The sequence below is a fragment of the Coenobita brevimanus genome, chromosome 54 (assembly GCF_032717465.1).
Source record: "Coenobita brevimanus isolate Jiangsu-jjx chromosome 54, ASM3271746v2, whole genome shotgun sequence".
Taxonomy (NCBI): Eukaryota; Metazoa; Arthropoda; class Malacostraca; order Decapoda; family Coenobitidae; genus Coenobita; species Coenobita brevimanus.
The window spans coordinates 3,072,429-3,088,833 of NC_137007.1; the positions used below are offsets into that span (position 1 = coordinate 3,072,429).

At 45.2% G+C, this 16,405-nt stretch overlaps 1 protein-coding gene across 1 annotated transcript in view; it reads right to left on the bottom strand.

Annotated features, from left to right (window-relative positions):
* ss (aryl hydrocarbon receptor spineless) overlaps window positions 1-16,405 on the bottom strand; it is a 725,723-nt gene that overhangs the window by 20,065 nt on the left and 689,253 nt on the right. Inside the window, exons 5-6 of the mRNA XM_080273375.1 lie at window positions 11,149-11,355; window positions 3,437-3,624 (exon numbers count right to left, since the gene is read on the bottom strand). Of these exons, the coding sequence (XP_080129501.1) occupies window positions 3,437-3,624; window positions 11,149-11,355 (395 nt within the window). The remainder of the gene's footprint in view (window positions 1-3,436; window positions 3,625-11,148; window positions 11,356-16,405) is intronic.

Below are 16,405 nucleotides of genomic sequence, written 5' to 3' on the forward strand. Positions count from 1 at the left end.
TTATGAGAAAATAGGTTTAATAACGCATGGGACGGAAGGGGTGAGGGAACGATTTCAGGCAGCAACATAATAGGGAGGGAATTACAGGCAGACTGTGGAAAGGTATACGGGGAACATTAAGAAAGAGGGTGACGTCGAGAAGAAACATGGCGGAAAAATGTCGATGGTGTTTTGCAGTCGAGGGTGAAGCAGGAGGGAAAAAGAGATCGGCCTAAGAAAAATACAAGTGGGTAAACAGCGAAGGTGAACGATGGTGAAGATAGGTAACTGAAAAAAAAAAAAAAAGTTTAGAGGATTACGTGAAGGGAGGATGAATAAATGAGAAGATGGGGTCATAAGGAGAAGGGTGGAATAGTGTTGTAAAGGACCAAGGCCAGCACATGCTAAACACAGAAACGTAGAGTCACAGGACAACTGAAGAAGGTGGAAAACAGTGTAACAATTATAATAGGGCATAGAGACAAGGCATAGGACAGTGGCGGGATAAGACAGGTGAGGAGCAGAATGAGGCAAGAAATCCAGACGGGACAGAACTGGGAGAGATATTGGTTTACAGAACGGGGTAGGAGAGAGGACAAAGCAGAGACATATGGCTGGTACTCGTACAGGGCAGCAGCGTGAAGAGATTAAACAGACAAGGATGCCGAGAGGGATGATACGATGGGATGGAACCGAGTCAAGCAGGCAAGATAGAGTACAACGAGAAAGGATAGCCAGACGAGGCAAAGGAAGAAAGAGGGATAAAGTGGCCCGAGTAAGATGGGGCCAGACAAAGCAGGACAGACACAATGGGGCACGACGGAACGAGATAGGATAGAGTTGGGTGGTTATGGTCAGGCGGGGCAGAGTGGGATAGGGCTGGCCAGGATTGAGCTTAAACGAGGCAAGGTGGGGAGGGACCGGGTAGAGCTGGTAAGGACGGGTGGGGATGATGTCTAGATGGAGCGGTGTGGAGAGGGACGGGGTAGAGAGGGACAGGACACCTTGGGATAGAGTTTAGATGCAGCGGAGGGCAGGGACGGGAAAGAGCTGGTAGTAGGAAAACCCGGCAGTGCATAAACATACACCCGGAACGTAATTATTCTAATCACGGTGAACAGTCACTTCACGGAGGGTCCCCCCTGATAAGTAGGAAGCAGAGCATCAGCAACAGTAAAGAAAGCGGATGGCGAGGTAAAGGTGGCAAAAGTGGCTAGCATTTGTCAGCATGGTGGGAAAGAACAAGACTGACGCGGAGAACATTAATGGAACACCACCTGTCAAAGGAGAAGCTGATATGAAAATTATGTTGTCAGCAGGAGTCAGCAAGAGTAGAGAGGACGGCTGATACGAAGCATTAAGTGAGAAGCTGACTGGATAAGAAACTATCTATTTACAAGATGAATGACTGCTTGAACTGAGGGTTTAGTTTAGCGTACTTTTTCGGCATCCGTGTGACTGAATGGGCACAACACTGAGCCAAATTTTGTGCTTCATTCTGATGCGTCGCCCTGATCTTTGCTTGGCTGTTTCTCGATTCTCTTCTTTACGTTGGCGCTTTATCATTTTCGCTCCCATTTCCCGCGTGGGTGTTTCCTGGGGTTCTGCTTGGCGTCTGTAATTAAGGGCGGCCCATGTGACGTCTCTATCCCTGTTACCAATCGTTATTACCGCTCTCCGTTACGGCCAGCGTCACAAACACCCCTTCTCGTCACATCTTTAGGAAGTCATCGCTCACCATCAGCGCCCAGATTAAGGTGGAACGTCGGACGAGTTGGTGGCAGGGGTTGCAAAAGGTAAATAGCACTCGTCTTGAAAATTGCAGCGCCAATCACCACTCAGAGGCCGGATAATGACGCCTAAAGACTCCAGGCGACCGGGATACACATACAAGGGAGGGAAGAAATTAAAGCGAATTAACAGGGAGGGCCGGGCAAAAAACACAGTGAAGAAGAAACATTCGGGTAGTTATCACCTACAACACACACACACACACACACACACACACACACACACACACACACACACTCAAACATAAACACACATACTCGTATTTTCACCCAGAAATACACATGTATGCACACTCATTCTCTCTCTTTCTCTCTCTCTCTCTCTCTCTCTCTCACACACACACACACACACACACACACACACACACACACACACACACACACACACACACACACACACACAAGTCTTTTACAACAACTGACGTACATCAGTTTAGGAGTGCAACAGGCAGCAAAATATGCACCGCGGGTAATACTCCACTTCCTCACTTGAATATGCGAGGGATTTTCCGCCTGTGAAGGGGACGAGGAGGAGGAGGAGGAGGAGGAGGAGGAGAGGGGGCGGTGGAGGGGAGTGGGGCAGATGGAGAGAAGTAAGGAAAGTGGAGGGGAATGGAGGAGCTGGGGAGATGTGGGGCAGGTGGAGGGGAATGGAACAGGTAGGGAGGAGTGGGGTAGGTGGAGAAGAGTGGAACAGGTGGGGAGGAGAGGTGACGGAGGAAGGGAGTCGGGAAGGTGGGAGGGACGCTGGGAGGTGAGGATGGTATTGAGGAGCGGCGAGGAGTGTTTGAGGTCTTCATCCTCTATCCACATCCCAACACTGTCCACTAATGTTTCGTCAGCTCCGTCGACACCTAACATAGCAGTGAACAGGTAAACTACTGCATATCTGAGACAGGCTTGTTTACCTCACATGTCTCATAAATACTAACAAAATTTACTTTCACACAGTCATATGAGACGGGTTTCTGGCGGGAACTGAAAGTCAGAAAAAAAGTGCGACCAATTTTGACAACACTGGCTGTGGAGAGTGTCGCCAAAACAGGAAATCAGCTGATAGTTGAGTCAAATATTTCACTTTACCGTATCAAGCTGTGTTTACTCCGCCATCCATTAGACTACGTTAGGTGAATATCCACTGCGCTCTTTCCTTTACCGCGGAAGACTATATTTCTCATCTTGGAAGCCGATACGCTGTGTGTGTTTCCATTACCGAGAAGTCAATATCAAATCACTATCAGTCAAAGTACCTCGGGAGCAATGCTGACTAATCTTGACTTGACCAAGAATCAAAATCGTATTGACTTTCGGTGCACGCGAAAACGGGTATAAGCACGATAGTCAATATACGATACCAAGATTAGTCAAAGTATCTTGATTTTTAACGCTACGAAAATCCGCCTATGCTATATTTTTCCTCCTCTCTGTGTCTGTCTGTCTGCTTGCATCTATTAATATATCTATCTATCTATCTACCTCTCTGTCTACCTATTTATCTATTGCTTTAACTATCTACCTGTCTATTTATCTGTCTGTCTATCTGTTTATCTGTCTGCCTGTCCATCTAATCATCCATCCATCCATCAATCTACCTCTCTATCTAGCTATCCAACCATCAATTTACCTCTCTATCCATCCATGCATCTATCCAACTATCTTCCACTCACTTCTGGTCCATGGTGACGAGAGAGAGGTCCAGCTTGTGTTTGGACTTGTACATGACCTCCTTCTGCGGCAGTTCCAGCAGGGAAGGGGGGCCGAAGGGGGTGCACACGGCGAAGAGGGCCAGGGGAGCTTCTTCGGTCTTGCGGTTTTGCCCATGGAGGATTTTGATCTTCCCTCGCACATCCAGCCTCTGTGGGGGGCGATGGCAGGTGTTAGGCTAGCTTAGGTACAGGTCAGGGTAGGTTGTTAGTTTATGGTGAGATAAATTGGGTTGGGTTAGGTTAGGTTAGGTTAGGTTAGATATGGCTGAGCTACGTTCAGTTAGCTTGTAGAGTTTACTTTGGTTTGGTTAGGATAGGTTAGTTTATGTTAGGTTATGTCAGTGTATTACATTAAGCTAACTTAGGCTGTCTTAGGTTAGGTTAGGTTAAAATATGTCTGCCTCACTTTAATTACGTTAGGTTAGGCTAAGGATTAAATTAAGTTTGATTCGGTTAGGACAGGCTTCGTCTGTTTTGTTTTGTTTGGCCTGGGAAGCAAAGAGGAAGGAAACAAACCGAAAAGAAATGTAGAAGAGGAAGAAAAAGAACTAGAAATAAATGCACGTAAAAACAGAACAAAGAATGCGGAAATGCTAGAGGGAAAAAAGGTGAAGAGGAAGGAAAAGAGAAGACAAGAATAAGGAGTATGAAACGGGGAGAATAATGAAGGGACGCAAGGGAGGAATATTAGATTGCTTTCGCCTGTTCACAGACTGCAGTATTATCCACATCCCTCTAGCCGCAGTTAAGATAGTTCTCTTAAATTCTGTGGTGTGCGAGTCTGAACAACAAATTTCTAAGTCCAAGGCAGATAAAGTTTAAAGAAATGGCAAAAACAACAAGCCTCAGTACAGATCCCATGGAAATCATACTAGGAAATGGTCCCGTGTTAATGTCCTTGTGTTAACTGCTCTTTGTTGTCTGTTAGGGAACTAGTCACCACTCCAGTTACCAATAATTCCTGTTATACCTCAGCGAGTGTGGCTACATCTATTAATTTTTTGGGAGAAACTGATTTTATATATATATATATATATATATATATATATATATATATATATATATATATATATATATATATACATATATATATATATATATATATATATATATATATATATATATATATATATATATATATATATATATATATACGGTATATAAGTTTACAGATGAACACAAAAGTGCTGTACTATATCACTGTCAGATGTAAGGATTTGAACTGGGAACAAATGAGGGATACAGAGAGATAAAAAGGCAGATACATAGAGAGAGAGAGAGAGAGAGAGAGAGAGAGAGAGAGAGAGAGAGAGAGAGAGAGAGAGAGAGAGAGAGAGAGAGAGAGAGAGAGAGAGAAATGGAGGAATAGAAAGAGAGAGAGGGGAGGAGTGGGGGAGGGAGAGGGTCTACCACGAACTCACGCAAAGTATCGATAATGTGAAGCGACCGACCTACAGTGTGTGTGTGTGTGTGTGTGTGTGAGAGAGAGAGAGAGAGAGAGAGAGAGAGAGAGAGAGAGAGAGAGAGAGAGAGAGAGAGAGAGAAAGAGACCTAACGCTGACACCCACCAGGCCTCCCCCTACACCCATCATCTCCCACCTGTTCTACACCAACACCCACACCAGCTCACGACACCCAACAACACAACACAGATTAGCTTGTCTTCCCCTTACTCCCACGTACACATACACACTAGCCCCCCACCTACATACACATACACACACACACCAGTCTCCACCCTACACACACATATGCATACACCAGCCTCCCATCTACACACACACACACACACACACACACACACACACACACACCAGCCTCCCACGTACAGGACTACCGTGAAGTATTCCGACACGACCCTAACTAGCAGGTAATTATTCGGCTAAACCTCAGCCTCTGTTGACGGCACTTCCTGACACACACACACACACACACACACACACACACACACACACACACACACACACACACACACACACACACACACACACACACACACACACACACACACTTGCCACTCACCCCTACGTCACCCACCAGGAGGACCTAGAGCCTCATTCTTGTAGTCTATGGAGGCTCCCTAGCAATTCTTCATTACCGATTTATTCTTTACATATGGCACACTGATAATCCCTAGCATATTACTGATTCAATCCGTACCAGTATTAATAAGACACGGCTACCAAACCAGAGAAAAATATGGTGCTGAAACGTGAATAAATCGCTAAGGAAGAGGTGTTAGTATCATTTCTTGTATGCTATTTATTCAGTCTCTATCACACAGACGAACATAAAGGTGTGCGGGCAAAATAAGTCGCCAAAGGAAAAGTTATACCCCTTTCACTTTAATTTGGCTCATATTTTCGTCCTTTCCGACTTATATCCCGTTATTCAGTGGCAGGAAATGAAAATACTGTGGCCCACCCTGCTTTCCACAGAACTTCTTCGTGATTAGCACCATATTCTAGAGTTAGTCTATTGTTACAGCTCAGCATTCACGATGGAGAGAGGGCAATTTTGGGTCAAGTTAAAGAGTATAATCCAAGTCTATATAATAACTCTGAGTATAATAACCTCCCACGCTAACTGGTGAACGTTGATACTCTCTTGTTTATGATTTATTTATTTTGTATTGAGATTAATAAGACACAGCTAACATACATGAGATTATTAAGATGTTTGGGCAAGTAAGTCGCCAAGGTAAGAGTGCTATACCCTTTTTGTTCCAGCTTGGCCTAAAACTGCCCTCTCTCCATCTTGAATGCTGAGTTGTAATAAGAGATTAACACTCGAATATGATGCTGGTCACAAAGAAGTGCTATGAAAAGGATGTAGAGCCATAGCATTGTCTTCTGCCAGTGAGCTGTACGTGAAAAAGCAGCAAAGGGATGAAACTCTGGGCCAAGTTAAAAAAAAAAAAAAAAAAAAAAAAATGTAGTAGCTTCATATGGTGACGAGAATACGAGACCAAGACAATGTGACCGCGGATCTCGCAAGTTCTCGCCGGTTCTCGTGGACTTCGTGGGGCCAGTTGAAGTCATCCATCAGGGGTATGATTATAGAGCGCGGGGGAGTGGTGTGGCCGCAGCTCGGGAACAAATCCATAATGGCACGATTTCATGCTTTGCAAAAATTATGGAGTCAAAATCTGCTGCGAAATGCTCGTTCTTTGAGTGGGTGAGGGGACGACGAGGGGAGTTTTTCGTCAGCGGTAACTATTTTGATTTCACGGACAAGCACTGTAGTGTTTCGAATTTTTCTGGTGAGAATATTTCCTCTTATCAGTCTTTTCCATAACCCTTTCAGTACCAGATTATTTTGTGACATAAAAAGTGTATATCTTCAGAAAATATATTTTCAAAAACTTATAATGACGAAGGGATAGAGTCCTTCACTAAGATATCTGTTTAACTGCATTACTTTCACTTTCAGACGATTTGTTTAGCTTGGGAGAGTATTTTCAGACAGGAGGGATTCATTCAGCCTTCATCTACTCCTGTATTTCGAGAGTTCATTCTAGCGCTGAGGAAAATCGTCTGCTTTCTACGGGACAGAATGATCCCGTCCTAATGAAGGAGTTGAAATTTTAAGGCTAAGTAGCTTTCTTTGCTCTTCCTTATGGTTGGGACAAGGTAAATATTCTCTTCCAGCTAGAGCCAGACGATTTTATTCAGCTGAGAGTGAGTCATAGGAGCCTGGGAGTGTTAATAATAGTACCATATACCCTCTCATAGTCGGGATAACTCTAGGATGCAGTTTTAGTTAGTTAGTTGAGAGAGAGAGAGAGAGAGAGAGAGAGAGAGAGAGAGAGAGAGAGAGAGAGAGAGAGAGAGAGAGAATAAAATGATAGTCTTTGTCAGTAATCGCAGGTCAGGCAGCAATGTTGTGTTTATGGAGGTATGCATTTATAAACCTGTTCTCTCTGTCACATGTCTGTTAGACTGATTACCTCCTCTCACCTGGCCTTGCCCTCTTTCCCACGAGCCACCCTGCCTTACTCTGCCTCACCCTGCCTAAGCACTCTGTCATTCCCTAACTAAAGACCGCATCACCTACCTGGACAAACTTCACCCTGCCTCATTCAACCACAACATTGCCTTACCTGCCTCATTCTACCACAACACTGCCTCATCCTGCCTCAAATCCCTGCCTCACCCTACCTCGTATCCCTGCCTCACTCTGCATCAACACTGTCTCACCTGGCCCCAATATCAACGCCACATTTAGGTCCTTATTTCTCCACCACTCCATAATACATTCATTTTCCAGAGTACAGGAATGAAGTCATATTCTGTGACAAATATGTAACAGGTAAAATTTCTCACATTCTTTGGGGGTATTTGAGGCTGCTTTAACCCTCTGAGTATGAGAAGCCACGACAAAACAAAATAAAACTGTTAGGTGTTAAGTTGTTAGGATCTCTTCCGTACTAAAGAGTTAAACCTCATCAACAGTTCTTCTTCATTCCTTAAACACACACACACACACACACACACACACACACACACACACACACACACACACACACACACACACACACACACACACACACACACACACACACACACACACACTTAAGCCCTCCTATCTTCCAATCACACTTCACCCACACTCCATACCTTCACTCCGCCCTCCACACACCCACTCACCCTCCTGCACTCCCCTACATCTCATTCCCATTCCTTGTCTTCCCACAGTTATAGTCCAAATGTGTCCTTCACGGAATCGAATAAATATACAGTACAATCCTGCAGAATCATGTGTGGGGTTTTCTATATCAGCAGGATGGAGGTGTGTGTGTGTGTGTGTGTGTGTGTGTGTGTGTGTGTGTGTGTGTGTGTGTGTGTGTGTGTGTGTGTGTGTGTGTGTGTGTGTGTGTGTGTGTGTGTGTGTGTGTGTGTGTGTGTGTGTGTGTGTGTGTGTGTGTGTGTGTGTGTGTGTGTGTGTGTGTGTGTGTGTGTGTGTGTGTGTGGAAAATAACGAAACAATCACGCCATTTTTCTCTGACCACCGAATCCGGAATTTCCTCAAGAGTATTTCCTTCCCCCTACTACTCCTACCCTCGCCTCCTTCTGCTCCTCTTCCTCTTCCCTCCAAAGCACTTTCTCCCTCTCCCCCCCAGTACCCTCCCCCTCTCCCTCCCCCTTCCCTCTCTTCTTTCTCTTCCCTCCCTAGGACATTCATCACCTTCTCTTTTTCCTCCATCTCACTTCCTCCTTCCCAGTTTCCCTCAGGCACAAAAGTACCCTCTTCACCTTCTTTTATGTCAATGCTTTTTCACTTGCCACTTACTACTCCCCCCCCCCTCTCTTCCTCACCTAAATATTTCCTAATTTAGTCGCATCCCCTCCATACATCCACCGCCTCCTCTCTCTTCCTCCCACCTCACGTAAGTCAGTATTTTTTTTTCCAATATATTCTTGTTCAGTACTCCCTCTCTCTCTTTTCCTCACCTCTCCTTGTATCCACACCTCTACCCACTCCTCTTCTCTTCACTATCAGCTCAACGACATCTCAAGGCATATCTTTGCTACTGACAGACGATAAGATTTAACAGAGAGACCCCCTTTTATAATGAGGGGATCAAAAGACTTCCCCTCCCCCTTCCCCTCTTGATTTCATGCACCCCCACCTATTCCCCTCTCCCCTAAACACCCTTAACTAACACCCAATACCGCTCCTCCCCTCCCCAATGCCTTCAGCTCATCACAACTTATTTATTTATTTATTTTACATGTAGACGATTTTACTTAAACTAGGAAAAACCTGTAGTATTAAAGAGACTAAATGACCTTCTCCCCTTCCCCCTATTCATGCACCCTCACCTTCCTCTCCCCCTCTTCCTCTGTCCTACATTACCTCCCTTTCAGCTCAGTGGTGTCATGAAGTTTATTTCAGTTACTGCAAAATGACATTATATTCACTTAGACCTCTCGTATTGGGGCACAGCGGTATCTTCCCCATTCCACTCTTCATATACCCCACCTTTTCCCTTCCCCAATCTTTCCCCCTCCCCAACCTCTTCCCTTCCCCAGCTTTTCCCCACTAACACCCAAACCACACCCTTCCATATCCCAACCCCCCTTGCCAGACGATTTTATTCATCTCAAGTAACACCTCTCCCGATGAATGGATTTGAGTACCTTATTCCTCCCCTCCCTATTCATGCACCCCCATCTTCGTCCCCCACTCTTCCTGTCCCCCCTCAACTGCCACCCCCACCGCCCCCTCCCCCCCTGCTTCCTCCTGCTTGGGAAGAGGGTGATTATGTCAGTGTAATTTTGACCGCAGGGCTATGGAATTATCGACGCAAGGTGGTGGATTGTGTTTGGCTGGGTGGGGTGTGGGTGATAATTGGTGTGGGTGGTAATGGATGTGGGTGTTAATGGGTGGTAATGGATGTGGGTGTTAATGGGTGTGGGGTGTGGGTGTAATGGGTGTGGATGTGTGAATGGATGTGGGTATCAGCGGGTGTGGGTGTGTATGATTAAGTGTGTGGGTGTTTTAATAGGTGTACGTGTTAATGGGTGGGCGAGTGTAGATGATATGTGTGTGTGTGTGTGTGTGTGTGTGTGTGTGTGTGTGTGTGTGTGTGTGTGTGTGAGAGAGAGAGAGAGAGAGAGAGAGAGAGAGAGAGAGAGAGAGAGAGAGAGAGAGAATGGGAAAAAGGAAGAGAGAAATTACATACTTGGATAAAAATGAAAATGAGGAAGGGAGGGGGTGGCACGACAATATCCCTCTCTCTCTCTCTCTCTCTCTCTCTCTCTCTCTCTCTCTCTCTCGTATATTACCTTCACTTCCTCAATGTCGCACTGATTGTGGGGAAGGAAGTGGGAGAGAGAGAGAGAGAGAGAGAGAGAGAGAGAGAGAGAGAGAGAGAGAGAGAGAGAGAGAGAGAGAGAGAGAGAGAGAGAGAGTATCCAACCCTTTCAGTTCGGACAGTCTAAGCTGAATTAAGTCAACTCGGCAATGACAAAAATTTAAACCAAAACCCACTATCGTAGAGAAGGTTATTGAACGACTGTATCTAAATTTTCTACTTTCTATATTCCCTCCTAAGCTGCGTACAGTAGAAGGACTAATTTCAGAAACTCTCATCATGGAGAAAGGATTTAACACATTCTCCACAACCATCTCCTTACTGTCTCTCACCCTCTGTCTCGCCGAACCCATTCTCCACAACCATCTCCTTACTGTCTCTCACCCTCTGTCTCGCCGAACCCATTCTCCACAACCATCTCTTTACTGTCTCTCACCCTCTGTCTCGCCGTTCCTCTACCCAGCACTCACTGTCAGAATGCAGATCAGGCTCCCTATGTAACAATCGTTCTGTGTGTAATTAGATGGCCGTCTGTAACTGCTTAATGGTGCCTCTGTCTCCTCCCGTCTATCAGTCTCCCCTTTCGCACTGTCTAATTATCTGTCAGTCTCAGTTGATCTACCTGGCTCTTTTTTTATCTTGGAATAAATAATGAACTCTCCCTGTCAGTCTTCATAATGCCACACACAACCGGTCCATTTGTCTGTCTGTCTGTCTGTCTCTAAAAAAAAGAAAAAAAATGAAGCGTCCTGTCAACGAGATATCAAAAGCTGTCGGCAACTCTTCACTGCCTCTCCTAATCCCCCAGACCCTTAAAAAATCCCCTAATCTCCATAAATCCCTCCTTTCTCACCAGGAAGCCAGAGGTATTATCCAGCAGGCATCTGAATCTGACGGTGAAGTTCCTCTCTAACGCCGTCTGGTCACTATGTAGCGCCTCTTGCAGGGTGAGTTGGGCCTGGTCGGGTGGCAGGTGAGAGTTCCACATCAGCTGTCTCTGTAGCTCCTCTCTGTCCTCGGAGTGCACCAGCTCGTACACGCTCTGATGTACTATGTCACTCTGAGGGGAAAGAAGGAGAGGAAGAGTGATTAGAGTGACTGTGATAGAAAAAGGGAGTGAAGTTAATAATCACCATCACCGTAAAAACAGATTTGGCCTAAAACTTCCTCCATGTCCTCGAAATGCAACAGCTCCTACACACTCAATTGTACTATGTCACTCTGAGGCGAAGGAGGGAGAGGAAGAGTGGTTTGAGTGCTTGTGATGACGAAAGGGGCATTAAGAGTGAAGTAAATAATAATACACATCAGTTTTCTCTGCAGCTCCTCTCTGTTCTTGAAATACACCAGCTCGTACACGCTCTGATGTAGTACGTCACTCTGAGGGGAAGGAGAGAGAGGAAGAATGATTAGAGTGATTGTGATGGAGAAAAAGGGGCATTAAGAGAGAAGTTAATCATCATCATCATCATAAAAACAGATTTGGCCGACAACCTCCTCCAAGTCCTCGAAATGCGCCAGCTCGTACACACTCAATTGTACTATGTCACTCTGAGGGGAAGGAGAGAGGGGAAGATTGATTAGAGTGCTGGTGATGGCGAAACAGATATTCTGAATAAGCCTAATATACTCCTTTTACCGTAACTTGGCCTAAAATTGCCATCTCTCCACCTTGAATTATGAGTTGCAGCAAAAGGTTAACGCTTGATTTTGATGCTCGTCATGAAGAAGTGTAATGGAAAGGATGTAGGGCCGTAGCACTGTCTTTTTCTGCCACTGAGCTATGTGAAATTAGCAACGAGGGTACGAAAATCTGGGCCAAGTAGATTTGAAAAGAGTATAACAATAACATAAAAATTTGGCCTTAAACCTCCCCCCCCCGTCCTCAAAGTGCACCACCTCTTACACATTTTGATATACAGCTGTGCGCAAAAGTTAGTCGGAGGTCCTCTATCAGTATTGTTCTGCCTTTCACTTTTTTACATCTCAAATGACAGACAGCATCCTTCCTTCTCATCCTCTTTTGTTGTGTGTTTGAGATGATTATCACGTAAAAATTATTCATGTAACACCTTCCATCGCCATACCCAACAGAGAAGTGTGGGTAAAATTTTGCTCGCGGAGAGAGAGAGAGAGAGAGAGAGAGAGAGAGAGGACTGTGTAATAATAAATGAGAAAATAATGTCGACATAACCGTGACGAAGGTAAACGGACTATTTCCATCACCTTTAATAACAGTCAATCATAGAGTTATATTATCGTCAGAGTGAAGGAATGAAGGATGTGGAAATGGTGACTATTGATGGTAGGAGCGTTGCTGGAAATGAGAGTAGAAAGGGAAATGAAGTGCTCAGTTAAAGAGTTGGATTGTGGGGGGAGGGGAAGGAAGTACATATGCAGAGTAGACAGGAAATGGAAGAATAGAACAAGTAATGACGTAATGAATGTACTACCAGACAGAGTGTGACGGAAGGACAGAGAGGCAGGCAGAGAGACGATGAGAGAAAAATGAAAAAGAAAGAAAATATGACAGTCAAAGAGATATCATATGAAACAGATGAAAGAGAGGAGAGTTAAAAAAATAAACAATAATGGAAGTAAAGAAAGAAATGAAAAATCAAAAAGATGTGTGAAAAATAATATATATAATGGAGGCAAAGGGAGAGACCGATATACAGAGGGAAATAGACAGAAGTCACACACACACACACACACACACACACACACACACACATTATTGAGAGAGAGAGAGAAAGAGAGAGAGAGAGAGAGAGATCTTTACTCTCCTCTACCTCCCCACCTTGAACCCCTCCTCCTGCCCCTCCTTCAGTAGATCTCCTCTCTCTCTTTTACCGAGGGGCAGTACCATTACCGAGCCCCTCTAGGGATGCGGTACCTCATCACGGGGGGATGGGGGGCAGGCAGGGGAAAGGGAGAGGAGAAGGATGGAGACAGAGAAATGAAAAGAAATGGAGAGAAATGGAATAAGATGGGAAGGGACTGGGAATATGTGTGTGTGTGTGTGTGTGTGTGTGTGTGTGTGTGTGTGTGTGTGTGTGTGTGTGTGTGTGTGTGTGTGTGTGTGTGTGTGTGTGTGTGTGTGTGTGTGTGTGTGTGTGTGTGTGTGTGTGTGTGAGAGAGAGAGAGAGAGAGTAATGAACCTAAGGGGTATGCATATCAGCTCGTCATATTCTCAGCCATTAGCATCATTTTCCCCTCTCCACTTCCTCCCCCAGTTCTTCCCCTCCTCTTCCTCCCCAATTCTTCCCCTCCTCCTCCTCCTCCTCCCTTCCTCCTTCGTTATCACTTCCTTCACATTGAAATCTCGTCAATCAATGTACTTTACTTTGGCGAATAGGAGGGTGCATGAGGGATGATGGGAAGGAGTGGCAGAAGAAGAGGTGTTGAAGAGTGATAAAATCATTCTTATTTTTCCTCTTCCTTTATTTTTTCAGACTCTTAGCAAGGAAGTGACAGTCCGTTACCTAAGGCCTAGCAGTCCTCCTGTGCGTCACCATTTCGGCGCCAATACCCACCGCTTATACTGTACACACGCTAGGTTGCTCAAATTCAGGACTGGTGCGATATTAGCGAGGATATTATTAAGAAACCTCAATATACTAGTTGCCGGCCCTTGCTTGGGATCGAAGCCACGTACTTTTGGATAGCAGACAACTTCTTAAACTAAAAATCACCTCCCCCACAACAAGGAGACATTATTTTATTTCCTTTTCTGTTTTCTGGTCTTTTTTTTTTTTTTTCTCCTCACCCCCCCTCTCTCTCTCTCTCTCTCTCTCTCTCTCTATCATTTTCTTGACACAGTGGATTTGCGTCAGCCGAAAGGGGTAACTCTCCAATAATCACGTTCATTCTACTAACTTATCTAACACAGTCAATTATATTCCTATTTAGGGTTAGATATATGTACCTGAGAGTGTTAATACTGTCACCATTACAGCTCCCTCATGGTAAGGATAACTCTATATAAATGTCCACGGGAATTCGTTTGAGAGTCCAAGGAGCCTAAGAGTGCATGATTTACGCGTGTGTGTGTGTGTATGTGTGTGTGTGTGTGTGTGTGTGTGTGTGTGTGTGTGTGTGTGTGTGTGTGTGTGTGTGTTCTATTTATAAACAAAGATGACGTCACTGAGGAGGGAGGAGCGAGCCCCCTCTAGATACCCTCTTACGAACCCCAACGTGACCGACGGCAATTTGTACACGGGCACGCACGCACACACACACACGCACACACACCACCGCACGCAAGCACTCGCACGCTAACACAGCCAGGGACCAGCATGAATGAAACAGCTGATGGGGTAAACACTGCGCAGTAGTAGTAGTAGTAGTAATGGTGGTGGTGGGCATGCTATACACATGAAGCCACTAGGGGTATTGGTTGTAGCTGTTTTTACACACACACACACACACACACACACACCGCTAGACGTAAATCATGCGTCTAAGTATAGAAATTGATCCCTGTAAACACACACACACACACACACACACACACACACACACACACACACACACACACACACACACAAATCACGAGTCTTAGTATAAAAATTATTACTCTCTCTCTCTCTCTCCGATATAAAAATCCATACTGAACGGTCCCATACGCACACAACCTTCGTTACGTAACTCCCGACGTAAGAAAACGCAATCTGGCAGAAAAACCTAATCATCCATCAATTTGACGAGGAAAAAACGCCTGGACAGGTTTCAGTAGGGGGGTAATTGGCGGAAAATGAGGGTAATTACTGACGGAGGTTGCAGGGTTATTAGTACAGGGGGAATTTTGTTGTAATTTGGGTATTTATAATCAACCCCTTCAGTGCCATGACGTCCCTTTGCCATCACCGTTTTGCTCGAGAGAGAGAGAGAGAGAGAGAGAGAGAGAGAGAGAGAGAGAGAGAGAGAGAGAGAGAGAGAGAGAGAGAGAGAGAGAGAGAGAGAGAGAGAGAGAGAGAGAGAGAGAGACGCCTTCACGTGGTGGCACTGATGTGGCTGAAGGGCTCTGCTGCTCGGTCATACACGCGTGCCTAAGCTCCCTCCCTATCCCCCGAAAGGAGGATGGTGGACTGCAAGAGTACTATTACTACTACTACTACTTCTGCTACTATTACTGCTACTACTACTACTACTACTTCTACTACTACTACTACTACGGTGGGATGTTTTTATAGTCTATCATTACTACGATCAGGTGTTTTAATTTCAACAGAGGTCACCCATCCCTCCTCTGTCCGTAAATCCAAGGTCACCCATCCCATTAGTGTCCGTAATTCCCAGGTCACCCATTCCATTAGCGTCCGTAAATCCCAGGTCACCCATCCCTTCAGTGTCCGTAAATCCCAGGTCACCCATCCCTTCAGTGTCCGTAAATCCCAGGTCACCCATCCCTCTAGTGTCCGTAAATCCCAGGTCACCCATCCCTCTAGTGTCCGTAAATCCTAGGTCACCCATCCCTCTAGTGTCCGTAAATCCCAGGTCACCCATCCCTCTAGTGTCCGTAATTCCCAGGTCACCCATCCCTCCTCTGTCCGTAAATCCCAGGTCACCCATCCCTTCAGTGTCCGTAAATCCCAGGTCACCCATTTCATTAGTGTCCGTAAATCCCAGGTCACCCATCCCTCCTCTGTCCGTAATTCCCAGTTGGTCGCACCTTCCCACATGAAACCCGTGGAGCGAGAAGGGCCGGTCTCAAGAGGGAAATTTTTACTGTGTACCTACTTGGTCCTGCCACACCAGCTCACTGCTTGTCGTTTGCCAGTGCATATGCATACTCGCACATACATGCAAATCTATCTATCTGTGTATCTATGTATGTATGTATCTATCTATCTGCGTGTCTATGTATGTATGTGCCAATCTATGTGTAGTTATGTATGTATCTATCTATATAATGTGTGCAGATAGACATAAAGACAAACGGATTGACAGACAGACAGATGAAAGGATGGACAGATGTAAGCGTAAGTGTGTAATAAAGGAATGTGTAAATATAAACATAAACCTAGTCAATAAAGAAATATAAAGTATATGTAGATATAAATTAACAAGCTCAGTATGATGTATGCATTAATTTCCAGGTAAATGAT